This window comes from Corvus moneduloides, chromosome 4 (genome assembly GCF_009650955.1).
Source record: "Corvus moneduloides isolate bCorMon1 chromosome 4, bCorMon1.pri, whole genome shotgun sequence".
Taxonomy (NCBI): domain Eukaryota; kingdom Metazoa; phylum Chordata; class Aves; order Passeriformes; family Corvidae; genus Corvus; species Corvus moneduloides.
In genome coordinates, this window is record NC_045479.1 from 70,939,676 (window position 1) to 70,958,077 (window position 18,402).

Consider the following 18,402-nt stretch of genomic DNA (forward strand, 5'->3'; position numbering starts at 1 on the left):
GCTTGGTTTATATCTCAATACCAGGAATGGAATGATCTGTAGTAAACAGAAAAGATGCAAAAGACTGCAAAAGATGCAAAAGACTGGGGCATAAAAATTTTGCTGCTGTAGGAATACATCACTACAGTATGCACAGTGTTATGCTAAAAGCAGGCATTAAAAAAAAAAAAACCACAACCAAAACGCCTGCTTGCAGAGTTGTAAAATAAATGTGGCTTGAAGTGTGGCATGGGTTTTTTTGACTCCATTAATACAATGTTGTTTCTAACTGATTATTTATATTCTGGAAGCAGCAAGGCTCCCCAGCTACCACAGGAGCCCCTCGCTGAACACCTCGAGTCCCGTCATTTATCATGGGCACCTCTGAAGCTTTCATTGTTGCCCTCCCAGTTTCCCAGTTTGACAGCCTGGGCTGCAGCCATAAACCAGGAACACAGGAGTTAAGCAGGGCAGAGTTAGACATGAGGGAACATTGTGTGATAAATCACACTTTGTACAGTAGCAAAACCCTAAACTCGAGGGTGAGCGTTTAATGAGCAGCAGTGCTGTTCCCCCGTGGTGGAGGAGAAGCTCAGGACTGATGGGATGCTCTGCGCTTTCTGCTACTTTATTACTCATCATCTGCATTGTTAATTTTTACTGGTTCATTTTAGATTTTAGAGCTTGAAGCTTTCTGGTTTGATTTTATACAAGTAATAATGCACGCTCCCTGCACAGCCCAGGAATTTGAGGAAAGCCCTTTGGTTAATCACTTCCCCAGGGGGGCTTCCTGAAATTTCCCCTTCTACAGTTTTCTAGAGTCGCTGCTCTGTTCTGCCCATCCTGTAAGATTCATAGGTGGACACAGACATTTTCCTCACCCTGTTTCCAGTCTTCTTATTTTCCCTTTAACCTCCCAATTCCCATGGACACTAATGGCTCTGAGAAGAGAGCAGCATAAAACGCAACAAATGAAACTAATGAGTCTCAAAAAAGCTGTTTTCCACTCATTTGAGTGAGCCAGAGGAAGCAGTGAGATGTTGGGAGTGGAAAGCAGGGTTATCAATTGCCAGAGGGTGCAGTGCCAGGGTCTTACAAGAGGAATAGAAGTGTTGCAGGAGAAGGGGCATTGTGGTGCTTTCTTGCTCCTCAGGGTGGCTGCAGCTGTAAACTTGGGAACCAGAATGTTCATAGAACCATTTTGGTTGGAAAAGACCCTTCATGTCACATTTATTGTTGCTTGCAAGCAGGAAAGTACATTTGATCTGCTTACTTTATTATAATAAATTAGAACTGTAGAATCATTAAGGTTGGAGAAGACCTCTGATATAATTAAGTCTGTTTTGTGAGACTAGCACCATTACAGTAATGAAGTAATGGGTATTCCCAGACCTGGTGACATTTCAGTGGGGTCTGTGTTGATTTCTTACTCTTTTTAGGGCTTGATCCAAGGCTTGCTCACTGTGTGTGTGTCTGGCCACTGAATCCACTGTTCTCACATCAGCTCCTGGCCTGGATTTGTGCTGTCAGGTGAAAATGTTTTCCCCACTGGAGAGTGCAGCTTTCATTACATTCAAACTGAGCAGTGACCACGTGGTATTATCTTGTGGAGGGAAATGGTTTTGCAGAGAATTTCAGCTGCTGAAATCTTGTATTCCCCATATGCCTTCATCCTGTCCTCTTCCCTTCCCCATATCCCAGTGAAAAAGACACTGTATTGTCAATGTATAGTGCGTGACCACAATGCAGGGCTCAGAGAAACGCCATCAAGGTATCCATGAATCTACACAGACATCATGATTGCGTTTTTTAGATTATTTTCTCCAGCACTGTGATCACCAGCACCTATTTCCCTGCCTCCTTTGGGTTTTTCGTGCAGCTGCACACTCTCAGAGCAGCAGGTTTATTACTGATCCAAATGCTGCACCTCAGCCTCGGTGCTGTTCCCATCACAAAGTTCAATTACTGTTTCAATTACACCACAAGCCCTTGATGAACATTCATTAGTGGGAAGCTCCCTGTAGTCATCTGGCTGTGCACAGTCAAACACTTGCTGCCTCAAGCAGGAGGCAAAGATGTTGTAACAGATGCCAAGGCAAGGGTGATGCAGGGGAAGCTGCTGATCCCTTGGTCCCTTTTGTTAGGAGGTCACCTCCTGCTGGTGCTGGAGCTGCCTGTCCTGGGGTGGAATTGATGGGAGGAGGAGGTGAAGTTGCTGGCCCAGCTGTGCCAGTGCAGTTGAACTTGGAGTAGTTAAATGGTGCATTGACTCAGGACACAGAGTTGTTTTTGAAACAACTCAAATCCAGCAGTAATATTTTTATTGGATTTTGGGTGGAAATCAGGTAAATTAGGAAGAAAAAAACCAGGAAAAATTTCTTCACTGAAGGGGTGTTCAAGCACTGGAACTGCCCAGGGTAGTGGTGGAACAACTGGCCCTGAAAGTGTTCAAAAAACATGTAGATGTGGTGCTGAGAGACGTGGGTTAGTGGTGGGCTTGGCAGTGCTGGGTTAATGGTTGGGCTTGATGCTCTTGGAGGTTTTTTCCAACCTAAATATTTCTTTGGTTCTATGAATGGGACCCACATAAATGAAGACAGGAGATTGTCTTCTAAAGGAGGTGTAATGACCAAATTGGAAGGTACTTGCTTTAAATAGAGACTTCAGGTGAAGTTTTGGAGTCAGCATTGTGCCAGAGACCGTGGTACATGTGCCCCATTTGGGGTTTTTATACTGCTTCTCTCCTGTTGCGTGATCAGCTGTTGTTTCATGTGAGGAACCCTAGGAGTATTTAGGGCACTTCTGGACAGAAGAGTGGCCAACTCTCACCCTTAAAAAATGGGACTCAAGGGCAGAGCTGTGCAAAAAAGCTCCAGGGAAGCACTGGGGCGTAAAAGCCTCTCTCTCACATTAGCTACCACCCTGTGAAAACCTAAATATACTCTCTTACCATTAAGAGCAAGCACCCAGCAAGTCCTTTTGACTCACTTATGCAACTTCACAAAAAATCCGAGGGTCAGTCAGGCCATCTTGTTGAGAGAGGTCGTGTCTGTTTAACCTCCCTGACTTTTGGCTGCTTGACTGCACACCCTCAAAGTGCTCTTGTGGGGTTTTCCTCTGGGCCACATGGCACTATAAATGCAGCAGCCCCATCCTTGCTGTCTGTGCAAAACTGAAGATGAAATGGTGCCTGATTTTGATGCAGGGAAGCAGATTTATTTTTACACGCTCCATCATTCGCTTCCCTGGGCTTTGCATGGGTGGTTGGATGGCTCTGAGCTTGGTGTTCCCATGCCTAAATCTCATTATAAATTTGTGTTTATAGGTTCACAGATGCCCTCTCCAGAGTACATTGTTGATGTGGAGTCTATGGACATTTTCCCTGTTGGTTGGTGTGAAGCAAATGCTTATAACCTCACCCCACCACACAAAGCTGTTTGTAAGTACAAGGAGACCTGAGCAGTGCAGATGTTACATCAGTGGAAATATCAGGGTTTCTGCCTTAAATCTGTGATCCCATTTTTGACACTATCAGCCTACCCAGTAGACCAATAACCAGGCTGGAAGTGTACTGCGATAAATGGTAATAAATCTAATTAGTGACCAGACTGGAATTATGCAGTTTGTATTTGTCTCTGTGATCAGCCCCTCCAAAAATGGGATTGTCTCTGCTGGGAAAGGCTGTTCCATGGTTTGGGATTGCAGGGTGAGTTGTGTGTTTGCAGAGGAATTGTTGATCAGTGGGGTTGTCAGAGGGAAACCAGGTTTTGTTGCTCTGAGCCAAGTTCACTCAGGCAGCTGAGTGGATTAGGGACAAAGACCTCAAATTGGAAAAAAACCCCATAAAATATGAGGTGGAATGGACATACAGAGGCCATCCATGTGCCCCTTTCCAAAACAGGATCTGCTCCATCTAAATGGAAAAATAATTGCTGCCATTCTGTGATGGGGTTTCTGCCCTTTCCCAGGGTATCTGTCCTTTATTTCACTGCCCTTGCCAGCTCAGAGATTTTCCTAGCGTTCAATTCAAATCCCCTCGCAGCACAATTAAGCCCACAGTGTTTTGTTCTGCCTCCAGTGCATATTAAGACAAATTTCTTCCCTTTCTATTTGCATTTGAAGGCAGTTCATGAGAGCTCAGTGGCTTGGTGGTGTTCTCCTGTTCCAACATATCCAATCTCAAGCCATGAGGTGAAAAACTGGCCTCACTGTTTGTATTAATTAACATCCGAAAGGCGAATTTTAAAATGTGTCAGCCCTTTTGAAGAGTTAAATATGCTTAAGTTAAAAATCAGGCAGCCAGAGCCTAATTTAGGAGAATACTGCTATGGCAACATTATGCAGCCTTATCACAATTTATAGCTGGGGATAAATTATACTGGAGGTAATCATGCTTGTAAAATGTAATCTTATCCATATGTGTTTCTGTATGGAAAAATATTTGTGTTTTTATTTTCATTTTTTTTCTTTTATGGTGATCCCATAAAACACAATATTAGCATTCCAGAGGAAAGATTAAATGTATTATTACATCCTTAAAGTAGGTTTTAATGATGTAGTGACTTACTTAAAAAATACCAAGAAAAGATGGTGATAGTAATTAAGTACCATTTCATTGTGTTCGAAGTCGTTTTATAGTCAGTGCATTTACACAGCTTTTTATGCATTCTGGGTGTACTTTATAGGACAGAAGGGTAAAACACTATTTTTTTCTTCCTTGCTTCATTTTTGCAGTGCGAAGGAAGAGAAGAATTGCAGTTGTGCAACCAGAAGAACAGTAAGTTGGGGGTTTTTTTTTGTTATTTAAGGTGGTATTTCTACAGGAATGCATCAGGTCTTCCAGTGGGGATAATACACAGCAGCTGTGTGGCTTGGTAACTACTGCCCAGATACTGCAGCACAGTCAGCAAGAGGATTCTTTGAAATATTTGTTAGCATATTAGAAGGTCTCTGAAACAGCAATTTTTTGCTGGTTGGGGCTGCACAGCCCCTGTCTGATGGCCAGCAAGGGATGCTTAGGGAAGATGGACATGTACCAGGAGGGCATTTTCCCTGTCTAGCCCTTGCAGTTTGTAGAAACTTGAATTTAAGGGACTTAAGTGAGAATAGTTGAAGCATGGAGGTCTAAAGCTGACACATCAGAGTGTATTTTTGGAGAAGGGGTGGATCTGGGTTCTTCATCTGCAATACCCTGGTCTGTGATAAACCACATGGAAGTGGAATTGTGCTGGAGGTATCTCCATTCCTCATCCCAGGCTGTTGCTGGTGTATCTCTTAGTCTAGCCTGAGGGCAGGTTCTGGCCCTTTGTCCTGTCTGACACGATTAAGAACACCAGATACACTATTAAATGCACGCAATTGCTCTTTAAACAGGTTACCATCCTCAGTGCCTGTTGAGAAAATACCTCATGACCTCTGCCCGGTTCCTCAGCCAGACACGACAGGTAAAGATCTTTACTTCAAAGACCCATGTCCTGTATGGAAGGGGAGGACCCCAAGAAGGTAGTGAGTTTCATAGTGCTGGGGAGATGGAACCACATCCTCAGGGGGTGTAAAGTGGAGTGAACCCACCTGATGTACAGCAGGTGAGGGTCTGGTCCTCCATGTGTCTTGCTGGGGCTATCAGTTCTCCTGGAGCTTGCCCATTTCAGGTAATGATATTAAGGCTGGTGAATCTCTCTGGTGGAGGTGGGTGCAGGTTGTTAATTGACACCCATGAAATTGGGTACAGCAGGACCTGATGGATCCCTCCTCAGGACTGTGTGGTGTGGCTGCTGCTTCTGTTTAATGCAGATTTCTCTCCCCTTTAGCAATGGCAGGAGGTTCTGAGTGCAATATTCATCCAATTAATGGCGTAAACCCAGCAGCAGGGACAGGATTTCACACTCTTTATTTCAGCAGGCTGTGGGATAAATGTTGGCATTGCAGCCAACACCCCGTTACAGTAGGATGGAGAGAATCGGGGTCTTTTTGGGTATGATAACCAAAAAAAGTGGATAACCACTTTGAAAGCATGTGAATCACATCTAGAAGTTCCTATTTCTCTCCATGGGCTATAAAGGAGCCCAGAGTAATTAGCCTAGACAAGGAAAACTGCTCTGCAGACCCATGTCGGGTCAGGGAATGGCACTGCAGTGCTTGCTGGGTTGGACAAGAGCTGAAGAGGGGTTTCTAGGGCTCTCTGCTGAGAGAATGTTCTCCCTGAGCTGATTGCCTGTCTTTGAGACTCAGCTCATACATCCCTTTCTGGCAGGTTGCAGTGAGTCACTGATGTCCACCTGCAGTGTGAGTTCTGGAAGAGGCCTGTCTCATGACATGGATGAAATCCATTCCCTGTCCTCCTTTCTGTAGGGTGTGCAGCCAAATCAGTCACTCTTAAAAACACTCACTTTTCCCATGCTGAACAGATTTGAGTAGCAGGGGCTTCCCTCCCCTCTATCCCAGGGTAGAAGTTTGTGCCTCCTTTATTCTCCTCCCCTTCCTCCCATATCTAGGGGGAGGAAGCACCCTTGATTTATGCTACAAAAGTGCTACAGGCACATCACTGCTGCTTTCTTCTTGCAGGCACCATCAATGGGAGATACTGCTGCCCCCAGCTCTACATCAACCACCGCTGCTTCTCAGGTCCATATTTAAACAAAGGCAGGATCGCAGAGCTACCTCAGTCTGTGGGGCCTGGCAAGTGTGTGCTGGTCCTCAAGGAGGTATGGCCCAGCTCTCTTTTGGGGGGATTTCAGAAGGAAGTATGGGTCATGCCAGACCCAGAATTTGCAAACAATGCACCTAAATTTGTCCTGGAGTGGTTTCCACAAGGCAAAACTGCAAGCTGGGAAGAGGGGGCAGGTTTGTGCTTTGTGGGTTTTGGTGGTTTTGAAACATGGGGAGTTCTTTTGGTTGGGAGCAACTTTTGTGTGGGTTGCCATCAACATAGGAGCAACTAGCAGTGTCATGGAGACATGGGCATCTTGTTTTGGAGACATAAACAACTTCCCAAGGAGCAGGACAATGGCAAGGGCCCAGCATTGGGAAGTGTTACTTGGCAGAAAAAATTCAAGCTTCTTGTGGCCATAAACTCAAGCTTGTTCTGGCCGTGGGAACCAGTTCCAAGTTCTGGAAAGGGTAAAGAGAAGACATTCAGGGTAATGCTATAGGGGAGGTACACCTGATTCCTGATGAGATGAGAGAGGTGCCAGCAGCTTGGAGAACCATGGGCAGGATGGGGGTGAAAAAATGCAGCACAACTGAAGTTCCTGATGCTCCTCAGCCCTTCGCACCCAAGGCCTTGTCCTTACCTCCACCAGTGATGCAGTGAAGCATCATCCTGTGTGTGTACTCTTGAATCCCAAAGTCTCAGGTGAGTAACAAGTAACTCTTGTGCTGTTTAGTGCCAAACTTATTTTTACAGCCTATCTGTTCCTTATTCCCAGTGCCAGCACAAGTATTCTGCTGGGACCACAGGCTTATTGTGGTTTCTTTCACTGTAAGAGGCAAGTGAGGTGGCAATGCCTGTGGTTTGACATCAGCTGCAAAGTTTGTCTCATTTCTGAGGTATTTTGTTGGAAAACAGGTTGACACCTGGAGCCAGATACAGTGGGACAGCAGCTATTGCCATCCAGCCATTGCACCTGGGCTGAGAAGTGGTGACTGTAAGGTAGCTATTCTGTATAGTAAGGGCTGGCTTGAAGTTAAATTAAAATAAATACATTGTCAGCTTTAGATTTAGTTCTGGGGTCAGAATATCTAAGAAGCACTTACTAACAGTTCTTCATATATGCCAAGGACTCCTCAGTGGCATTGTGAAATAAAACAAGGTGTCTTCTTAAGACTCCAGATGATCTATAACCCACCACATCTTAGAGAAATATGCTGTAAAGATTAATTAGCCTCATTGCTTACTGCTCTTACTATTTTTAAGACACTTTGCTCTTTCTCTATTTAAAAAGAGAATGGACTGTGACAAAAGATGCCTTTTAGATCCTTGATCATCTAATGAAAGAATCCCAAGTAACTCTTAATGCTCTTCTCTCTCTATCCCACAGACACATCAGTTCTCCAAGTTAAAAAAAAAAAAAAATTAAGTTTACTGCCCTGCCTTGAGGCTACCCTGGGATTTAGCATCTCTTTTTAGGTAGGAGATGTGGGATTATCTCTGAGAAAGAGGAGGGAAATTGAGTTTCTCCTCATAAGAATGCTGATCACTGAGGTCTTGAACAGGAGAAAAGAGGTGTGATTATAGTTTTAGCTGTGCATTGTCAGTGATATCTTCTACGAAAACTTCACTGAGGGTCGAGACCATTTAAAGGGGGATGGAGATGGGAAGTGTGTGAGCATTAAAGAGCTGTGATGGGAAGAAAAGTGCTGAACTGCCCAGTGGCATCAGGCACACCAAATATACTCAGAAAAGAGCCCCTGTGCACATGAAAATACGTGACATGGAGAACTTTATGAATATGAGGTGCTTGTGAGGTTGGGCAGAGGGTTTTGGTGGTGCTGCGTGATCGTGTTCGCTGGTGTGACTCCAACTCACTCAGCTCTGAAAATCCAAAGTTCAGCAGTACCAAAATAAAACCTAATCCCGCCCCCTCTCTGCTCCAAGGCACAGGTGGCTGTACCCAAACCATTCCTGATAGAGAGAGCTGAAATTAAACCACTAAAATCTCAGACTGGTCACACTCCAGCCAAAGGAAATTAGACTGGTCTGAGATGGTTGATGTCATTTTCCATCTCCAGAGAAAGTTGGAAAGTGGTCCAGGTTTCTTCACTGGTTTTGTTTAAATCACAGTTAATTTTTTCCAAAAATCTGTTTGTTTGCATTTAATAGAGTGTAATATGAAGTGATACTGTTGCTGGAAGGTACCACTGTTACTGTGATGATGGACCTTTGCTGTAAGGTAAAATGCCAAACCTAGTGACTCATTTGAGATACAAGAAGAGTAAAAGCCAGAGGTTTTGATTTTCTTTTTCCTTCCCTGAAAGGGAAATAATTGTTCTTACAAAACACTCTCTTTTTGAACTGAGTTTAGAAGTTTACAGAGTTCTGCTGGTGACAAGCCAGCTTTGAGAAAAGTCCTGGCACTGTGGGTGCCTGTGTAGGGCTGGAGTTGATTAGGTGTCTGGGAAAATGCCCAGACAGGGCCGCTGGTATTGCAGGGTTGGGTTTTCTTTTCTTGCTCGTTTCCCAGCTATTCTGACAACTCATAAAAGCACTATCATGCTGGTGAAGGGACAGGACAGCACTGTTGGTGGAAATTGGTCAGCAAGATGCTTTCTGCCCCTGGCTATCCCACCAGCATGTGGGGTGGGTTAGGTGTGCTTGAGAGCTTTGCCAACAAACTCCTGCACAGAGGTTAAATAACTCCCTGGATTTGTTGATCAAGGCACCTGATGTGTTGTGAATGAGTGTGGTAGCTCTGAAGGCACTTGATGTTTTTGAAAACCCACTTCTGGCTTCCTGACATCAGGTGTCAGAGACTTTCTGTTAGAGGCCAATGTCCCTCAGTTTGTGTGGGGAGGGACAGGCAAGAGAAGATGTGGGTGAGCAACAGGAAGGACTCACTCACTTTAAATAGCATTTTAAAATGGTTTGAGTTGGAAGGGACCTTAAAGATCATCCAGTGCCACCCTCTGCCATGGCATGCCTTCCAATATCCCAGGCTGCTCCAAGCCCTGCCCAACCTGGCCTTGGACACTTCCAGGGATGGGGCAGCCACAGCTTCTCTGGGCAACCTGTGCCAGGGCCTCAGCACGCTCACAGCCAAGAACTTCTTCCTCGTATCCAGTCTAAATCTGCCCTCTGTCAGTGTTTGGTGTCTCTAATTAGACTTTCTTGAAGAGTGGTTTGAGTAATGTTTCCAAGGGCCCAATGATAAATTAAATTTTGCTTCTAGTAAATAACCTATCCAAGCAACTCCAACTAATGCCATTTTACAGAGTACTCTGCAGCATTAAGTGAAGCCCTTGCCTGAAAATGATTAATCCTGTAGTGTTTTCAAAATGCTAGCAAATCCTCAGGTTGCTGGATTTTGGGGGGGCGGGGGGAAGCCAGCCCAGAAAAAAACAACCAAACAAACATAAACACATTGCTCACTGCAGTATGACCTAATTATTATTCCATTTCTGATGAACTGCGTTCATGGGTGCTGGATAAACTTAATGTTCATCATACTGAAATCATTTGCAGGCCCCCAAGGAATTAAGAACAGGCATTAGGTAAAGAGCTAAATTAGATGAAAAGCAATCCAGACTCACTGTGGGGTCATTCATGTGCATACAATGCAGAGTGTTCAAACACACGGTCTGGTGCTGTTAAGAGATTTGTTTTCCTTGTGTTTATCTCCCTATGCCAAGTGTAGGCTATTAAAGCTTGGATTTCCCGAGCCAATAACAGGAATCATTTTTATTCTCAGGGACTTTGGCTTAAAAGGATTGGCACACGTGTTCTGTTGTGCGGAGTGGACACACACTGGGTTCCAGGCACACCTCCTGCAAACTCTTTTTGTGGAGACTTCATTACTATTCTGTTAATACAGTCAAGGCACACAGCACTCAGGTTTATGAGCATGACCTCAAATGTGTGAATTTCCCCTTCAGTGTTCACTGTGGGATGGTGCACATGGCACTGAACCTGGCTGTGCCTTCAGAACTATTTCTGTTTTCACTTTTTTATTAAATGGATCTGTGGTGGATGCAGCGAATGGAATCTGCTTTGGGTGAGAGGGTCTGTCACAAAGACAAAATTACAGGTTAGCAGATTTTTGGGGTTAAACAGCAGCATTTAATGCAGTTACCTTATCAGACACAGGTGTTATCTATAATATGGCAACAGTGATCCATTCCGGGGCCTCTCCTAATTGCATCCAGCACTTACCCTGTGCAACCAGGACAGAAACAGGCACCTGCAAGCTGCTCCTGCCTGTGCAGCACCTGGGACCATATTCAGTGTGGTTAAGGACTGCTTTTAAACCCATCATTGTTGTTGGTTTTGTCTCCCCATAGGTTCTCAGCATGGTGATCAATGCAGCTTATAAGCCAGGGAGTGTTTTACGAGAACTGCAGCTTGTGGAAGACCCTCAGTGGAATTTCCAGGAGGAAACACTAAAAGCAAAGTAAGTCGTCAATGTGTGTTCTTTTATTTGGGAGGTTTCAGAAAGGGAACTGACTAGGGAAAAAAAAAAGATAAGAAAAGGGTTTTTTTCTTTTGTGAGTGTTTTACTTTTCTAATTATCATTTTGCTTCATTGAATTATTTGCCTCATTCCATAGCAACTTCAGAAATGAAATGTTCACCTGAACGGTTCGTTCCTATTGTCTTTCTCCAAGCAGCCATCCAGTTTTTGATGAAGTGGAGTCCTGAGTTTTATGATAAGCTGTTCTTATAAGCTTGGCTATTACTGAATGAACTCAATTCCTGGCTTTCTAAATGGAGGAGTATTCCTGCTTTTAAATTAGAGCCTGTCAGGCTAATGCAGAAAAAACTGGTGAGAATGAATGGCACCCAAAAAAGTTCAAGCAAATCAGCAGGGACACATTTTTTAGCAGGAGTGTGATTAGGGCAAAGTAGTAACAGATCAGAGATTCAGGTCAGGATTTGATGCCTTTCTAGAATATATTCTTCAATTCTGAATTCCTTCTTATGACATTAAAATCTACCTATTTGTGTCTTCTTTATGTAATGGGCACTATACTTAGGATGTATTTAAACAACTGTTGTCTCTCTGAAAAGAGGGGAGTCTCACCTAAGCTCTCTCCAGAGTCCTTCTGAAGAATAATTCTTCCCACTTGAAGATGGATGCCAACAAATAGTTCTTTGAAGACAGCTCTCTTTGTTGACTAATGGTTACCTTGACTTTTTAAGTACTGAGTTAAATGCAGTGAATCTCACCCTTTATACTGAACTCTGTTACTCCTTTTCAAAGAAAAGCAATTTTCTCTTGGTTGATATGAATAGCTGCCAAACACAGCACTGTTGATGGCTGCTGTATTTGATCTTTGCCCATGCAGATACTGCAGAGAGTTCATGAGTTCTCTGGCTGAGGGAGAGAGTTGAGAAACTTCTGTTCTGCGTACACTTCGGCTGCTTTTCTGAAGGAGGATTGCAAACTGAAATGAAAATCTACTATTTTTAATTTGCTTCTTTCACGTGTGGGGAAAGTCAGGCTTTTGTGTTTGTCAGTGGAGATGTTGTGGATGGAAATCTAAAAGTCAACCTCGTGTGTGCAGATTTTCATTAAAAACAAGTCTTTGTGACCTGGTTTTCAATGCTTCTAGGATCCCACAGCTTGTGCTACAAATACCAGATAATTCACTCCTACAGGTATTTAGCAGTTGTGAAATCAAGTTGTAATGCTCCATCTTAACATCTCCTCCTGCAAAGAACTGAGCTTACAGGCAGTTTTCCTACCAGCAGTATCCTGAGTAGGATTTTGTTGGGGTTTCCTGTTTGAGTGTGGGGATCTGCCTTGCGCAAAAGCAGAAATATCTATTTCTTAAGGCTGCTGCAATTCATATTTCTAATGGGAGACAGCCTGAGAAATGTTTAACTGACCATCCATGATAGTATTTTATGTTGGCCCCCCAGTCATGGCCCCTGTACATGTTCCTGTGTGCCAGCTGCCCCAGCAGGCACCAACCTCAGCTCTCCAGGGAGTCAGGCAGCATCTTTCAACTTTATTAAGCCACAAAATGGATCATCACAGGCTCAGAGCTGGGACAGCAAGTTTTGAAGTGCCTTCTGAGAACAGCAAAGGATTCTCCTCCAGAGTGGCATTGCCCTCTGGCTCCTGAGGAGACAAAGCCTGTGGGGCTGGACAGCACCTTGTTCTTGAAACTCTCTGGCTTCTGGGGCTGGTCTCTTCACAGAGCAGTGCTTGGTGGCCATGCCAGCTTGCCTGTGGGTAGTTTGAGTACTTTTAAGGGTGGATGGCAGAGGGTTGACCTGCCCCAAGACTGTCTGGCTGCCTTAGGACTTCCTTCTTTTTTCCTTCCTGAGTTTTCTTGAATTGCTTCATCAAGAAGTTTTGGTTGTGCAGGAGCAGAAAAGAAAACATGGTCATGAAACCAGATACTGTGGAACATGCAAACAGCATGTGACACCTTCCGTCAGGTGTGACAGTGCTGCAGAATCTCAAACAGAGACCTGCAATGAGCAACAGAGACCTGTAATGAGCAACAGAGACCTGTAATGAGCAACAGAGACCTGTAATGAGCGACTTCCAGCTCCATGGGGGCTCTGGATGGTGCCAGTTGCTAAGGATGACCGCTCCAGAGCCAGCTGTGATGGGACACATCGTGTCACCACCTTCCTTCTGATGTGGACTGGCACCCCCTTGGATCTTGGTGGTGTTGTTTGTTTACAGTGCCTGCAGTAGGCTAGAGCAAAGGAATTGGTGAAGAGAAGGCTGCTTTTCCCACTGTCCCAAATGCCAGGTTTTGCACTGCCAGACATGCATTATCTCAGTGCTGGGGCAGCCTGCATTTAGTTCACTCTGCTGTCATGAGTGACCACTGTGGAATCAATTACGCTCACCTTGCAAAGAAGATAAAACAATTTGGGTTGTCCAGAGAGATGTGTTTGCTCTGTGTGATGGCAGCCGTTTCCCATCAGCGCTGCTGGCTCTGTGTGAGAAGAGTCAAACCTGATTTATTGGTGATGATGAGTTAGAAATGTCAGGCTGGCGTGATCCTCTTGAGTTCCCATCAGGGCCAGTTGAAGCTGTCAGCATTCAACCCTTACAGTTTTGATGCTCTTAAGTTCAGTGCCTACATCTCGATTTGCCTTCCCAATTCTACATAAAATGCTTAAGGGACTTTCTGCTTTTCAAGGGTTTTCATTTCGAAGGGCTGATAGTGGGGCTGTTTGGACTTACCCATTTTTGCAGGACTTTGGACATAAACAAAAGCAGTGTGTGCAGAGAGTTATCTCCTGGGTCTTGTATGAAGCCCAGTTGATCAAAATAATAAAGATGAGTACTCCTGGACTCCTTCATTAAATGAAATTCTGAGAGCTGCTCAAATCCAGCAGCTGAACTCTAGGAATATTTACCCCTATGCCAGACATCATCGCTTATTTATGAGGCTGCATTTCAAAGGAAGCCTTTTCATTGCAGTTGCTTTAGAAGACTGCCTTTCACTTGTGATAGGTGAGGCTGAGGTGTTTGAAATCTTCTTTGCCTCAGCCTTTGCTAGTGAAGGTTGCTCTCAGGCCTCCCAGGACCCTGATCTGTTTGGGGGAGTGAAGTGTTACCCACAGTAAATGGAAAAGAATCCAAAGACACTGGAAGCAAACTGGATGTGCACAAGTGCCTGGAAGCATTTGGGATGCAGCCAACTCTGCCTGGGAGAACTGGCCAGTGTCATTGCAAGGCCACTCTCTGCCGTGTGGGGAAGTTGATGAGGATGAGGGAAGTTCCCTGATGTCTAGAAAAAGGCAATCATCACACCTGTCCTCAGGAGAAGGGCAAGAAGGAGGATCCAAGTAACTACAGGCTGTCAGCTTAACTTTCCTGGAAAGGTTATTAGCCAAATCCTCTTGGAAGCCGGTTCTGAGAACATGTGGGACCTTTAGGGGACTGACAAGAACCAAAGGCCAAGTGATGAGGCAACTGGTTTGGGGTTGAGTTAAAAACAGTGGAAATTAATTTATGTTCATTTTTAACAAAGCTTTTCAAACCAGGACCAGTGGAATGACTTAAACCATGTATTTCTGTAATCGGGAGGAGACTTAATGAGACAAGGCCTTAAAACCAGAGCATTCCAGTGCCCTTTCTGAATCCTGTCTTCAAGAGTACAAAGTGCCTCTGGATGATAAAACAGCTTTGAAGGAAGTTAAGTCCTAATGTTTGGCAGACTTTAAGGTAGTAAGATGGAACAAACTTACTGCAAAAGAGCAGAAAGGAGTTTTTGGTCCCCCAAAAGGAAATTGAGGCTTTTATCTACTGAGTTGTTCAAATTAGTCTCAAGAATTTTCAGAATGCCTTAGAATGAGCCTTTTGAAAATGAGGTTCTCAATGTTCTTGCTGTTTGAAGTGCCTTCAGCATGAGGCTTTCTGTGTCATCACACAGCAGTCCCTAACTGGAGCTCCTAGAAGACAGTATGTTCTTATGAACCTCTCATCTATTTTAGGAAGCTTCAACAGAAGAACTCTATTGCAAAGTGCTGTTCATTTAATACTTCTGCTCATGGATCAGCAAGTGTATTTTTCATGAAAATAGTTACAGCCTTAAGGTTTTCTCTGAGTTTGGGATCTGAGGGCAGAGAACAGGAAAGAGGAAAGAAAGGTTCCTTTGGTTTTAGCTGAAAAATATTTTTTTTTAAAGAGCAGCAATTTCTAAGAAAACTCCTTGACACAGCAATTTTCCAAGTCTGCAGTGCTGCCATGCTATGCATGCAGATACTTGCTGCTTACAAGTGAGAAGACAGGAGCCCTGGTATAAAAACATAAATAGGAGTATCAGTAGTTGGTAACTTTTTGAGAGATGCTAATGGAAAAGGTTTTCTGACAAAGGAGCTCCTTCCACATGGCTGTCCTAGAAACAGCTCAGATTACATTTGGTGGTGCCTGCATTAAAAATCTTTAGTGTGTGAGGAATGTGGAAAATATTAGTAGAACCTGGTTGAAAGAGGTGCTGCCAAGACCAAAATTATGAAAATTATATTGCTGTGGCCAGTACTAACACCTTGGGTTATTGAGACTGATTGATGCAGTCATGGAGATCTCCATTTTGCCATCCTCTCTGTTAATTAAAATGTGTGTTGCATTCAAAGCAGACTATGAAATCGTCAATTGTTCATTTTCCTAGTTTCATCTTTTCCTTTCAGCAGGCACTGTAGTACAATGGGTCCTTCCTGGGCAGCCAAACACAATAGGAAGCACACAGTTAGAGAAAGTCAGCCATCCTTGAATAATACCCATCAGGCAGCTTTCTTAGCTTATAAGAAAGAAGATCAAGAGGCAATTTGATTAGAGTGCTTTTGCAGGGAAACAAAACCAGATGCAGTCTTTTCATCCTAGTGGTGAAAGTCAGAACAAGGACAAATAAATGTGAGTTAAATTCAGATGCATCCAGACATAAAATAAGGTGTAGGCACATGAGGTGTAGGTACAGGTGCTCCCTGTGCCGTGATTTTTCCAGTGTGGAGACCCTTGAGGCCAGTGCTTGTCTGGAAGTGCTGGTTTAGTCCAAGCAGAGTTATTTGGGTCCAGGTGAAAGCAGCACAGTGAAATCCTGCTGGCTGCCACTCACTGACCCAACGATCTGGGCTGTTGTTAAACTTAATGGCTCTTGGAGAAGTAATAAGTGCAGGAGTCTTTTCAAACACATTGAAAAGAAATGTAAAACTTTTGTAAGTAGGTACATTTAAATGCCTGTGGCATTTGGTCTTTTTGGTATTAGGTATTGCCAAACCCTCCTCAGCCAGCCTGCCTCTGCAGCTGTTTCGTAGGGAAGCTGGGATCGTAACAGTGCTCTGTTCCTGAAAGGAACACTTCTCCCTTTTACATCATCTGTCCAGGTCTTTAAGGGTGTGTGAAAAGTTGGCTCATTAAGTCATTCATGCATTCAGGTGAATGAATCCAGGGTTGTCTTGGCACCAAATGGGGTATCAGAGTCAGCACCTTGCAGGAATGCTCGTTTAGGTTTTATGTCGAGGTGATAGTTTGGATTGCCGCCTGAGGATGGTTGGACTGGGCTGTTCTCAGACCCAAGTTTCATTTGGTTTTCCCCTTCATAACACTTTATGTGCCACAGTTTCAAACCCTTTTCCCACACCCCTTTGTTTCGGAAAGAGCTGTCTGAATGTTTTAACTCTATGGTCACATTTTTATTTCACCACCTCCTCCTCTTCCTCTCCCATATCTATCAGCAGCTGCTAGGAAACTGCAGATCTTAATACAGTGATAAATGCTTTGTCTCATTTTCCTGGTGACTGTATCTTTGTCTTTCCTTGCCTCCCATCCAGTAACCTTTCTTCCACTGTTGTTCCCTCTTTTCTTTCGTGTGTGTTACTTTTCCCTCCTCTGAGCACATTTATAATGCTACAGCACCGGCTGCACACGTGGTTGTCTCTTGTGTTGCATTCCTCAGGATGCGTAAGAGATGTTTTAAAAACCTTATCTCGCTGTTTACAACAGCTTGCTGCTGCTGTTTAATAAATTACAGGGATAATTGGTTTCCAGGGTTCACATCTACATTGTAGTACAACAGGGATGTAACTGTATCTTTCTCAGCCATTTATCGCTCAGAAACACTTAGTATAAAACACCAAAATAAATGTTTTGGTAGCATAGCAAATTTGAGACAAACCTTTCATTTCAGGTTTCTGCTCCAAGCACTCCCTGTAGGAATCAGTTTTTAGGGCCTGTTGCTGCAGTCCTGTTAAATAACTCCAGAGGCTCCTGATGGGTTCCTCAGGTTTTGTAGTGCCCACGTCTGTGACTGGGGAAGTCATCTGGTCCTAGGGTGGCAGAGACTGTTGTTTCACTCAGATATTTCTTCACAATGATTATGTGTCCTGGTAGCCACGGCTGGCACCATGAGTCTTGGGGATTGTTGGAGCTGGAATGTGATATGGGAGCAGGAAAGATGGCAATGGAGAAGACCAAAAGTGCACTGGGGGCTTACAGAGTTCAGCCCAAACACAGGATGGTGACCAGAAAGCTCTTCAAGGTGTATAAACATACGATCATGGGTCAGTATATGAAGAGAGACTGCATCCCTCTCCCAAAAGCTTTCCATCAGTTCATAATAAGGGCTTGCTTTCCTGTGTAGTATCCTCACCACGGCTGCTGAGGTTTTTTTCCTTCTCTTGCCCTATCTACAGATATATCCAGTGTGCACATGGATCCCTTCCCAAATCATGTCCACACCTTCAATTTATTTCACCCTTTCCTTCCTCGAGTCCATCTGAAATGCAGCCACTGAAAAAAGTAGACGTGTTCCGCCTGCATTCCCAAAAGACACCCTCTCCCAAAAGTCCCTAGGGGAGGATCTCTCCCTGGCAGAGGAAGAGTCTGGTCTGTAGCACCACAGGATTTTGCTGGATTGGTGACATGGGGTCTTGTACTACTCCCTAGGTACAGAGGGAAGACGTACAGGGCGACCGTGAAGATCGTGCGGACGTCGGACCAGGTGGCAGATTTCTGCAGGAGGGTCTGCGCAAAGCTCGAGTGCTGCCCCAACCTCTTCAGCCCTGTGCTGGTGGCCGAAGTCTGCCCTGAGAACTGCTCCATCCACACCAAAACCAAGTACAGTGAGTATTGGAAAAATCCCTCTTGGTGCTGGCTGGGAGCCAGAGAAGTGGGAGATGGTGTGTGGTGAAGAACAGGAGTTGTGTGATATGTTAATACTGACTAGGATTCATCTCATCTAAGAGCAGTTATTTAATCCTGAGGCCACCACAGGTTCCCTTAGAATCCTGTACCAGAAA

At 44.3% G+C, this 18,402-nt stretch overlaps 1 protein-coding gene across 2 annotated transcripts in view; it reads left to right on the top strand.

The window, feature by feature from the left end:
- SFMBT2 (Scm like with four mbt domains 2) overlaps nucleotides 1-18,402 on the top strand; it is a 105,698-nt gene that overhangs the window by 75,328 nt on the left and 11,968 nt on the right. For both annotated transcript variants that reach the window (XM_032106200.1, XM_032106199.1), the window contains exons 12-17: nucleotides 3,305-3,418; nucleotides 4,714-4,756; nucleotides 5,353-5,423; nucleotides 6,544-6,683; nucleotides 10,975-11,084; nucleotides 18,050-18,225. In XM_032106200.1, coding sequence (XP_031962091.1) covers nucleotides 3,305-3,418; nucleotides 4,714-4,756; nucleotides 5,353-5,423; nucleotides 6,544-6,683; nucleotides 10,975-11,084; nucleotides 18,050-18,225 — 654 coding nt within the window. The remainder of the gene's footprint in view (nucleotides 1-3,304; nucleotides 3,419-4,713; nucleotides 4,757-5,352; nucleotides 5,424-6,543; nucleotides 6,684-10,974; nucleotides 11,085-18,049; nucleotides 18,226-18,402) is intronic.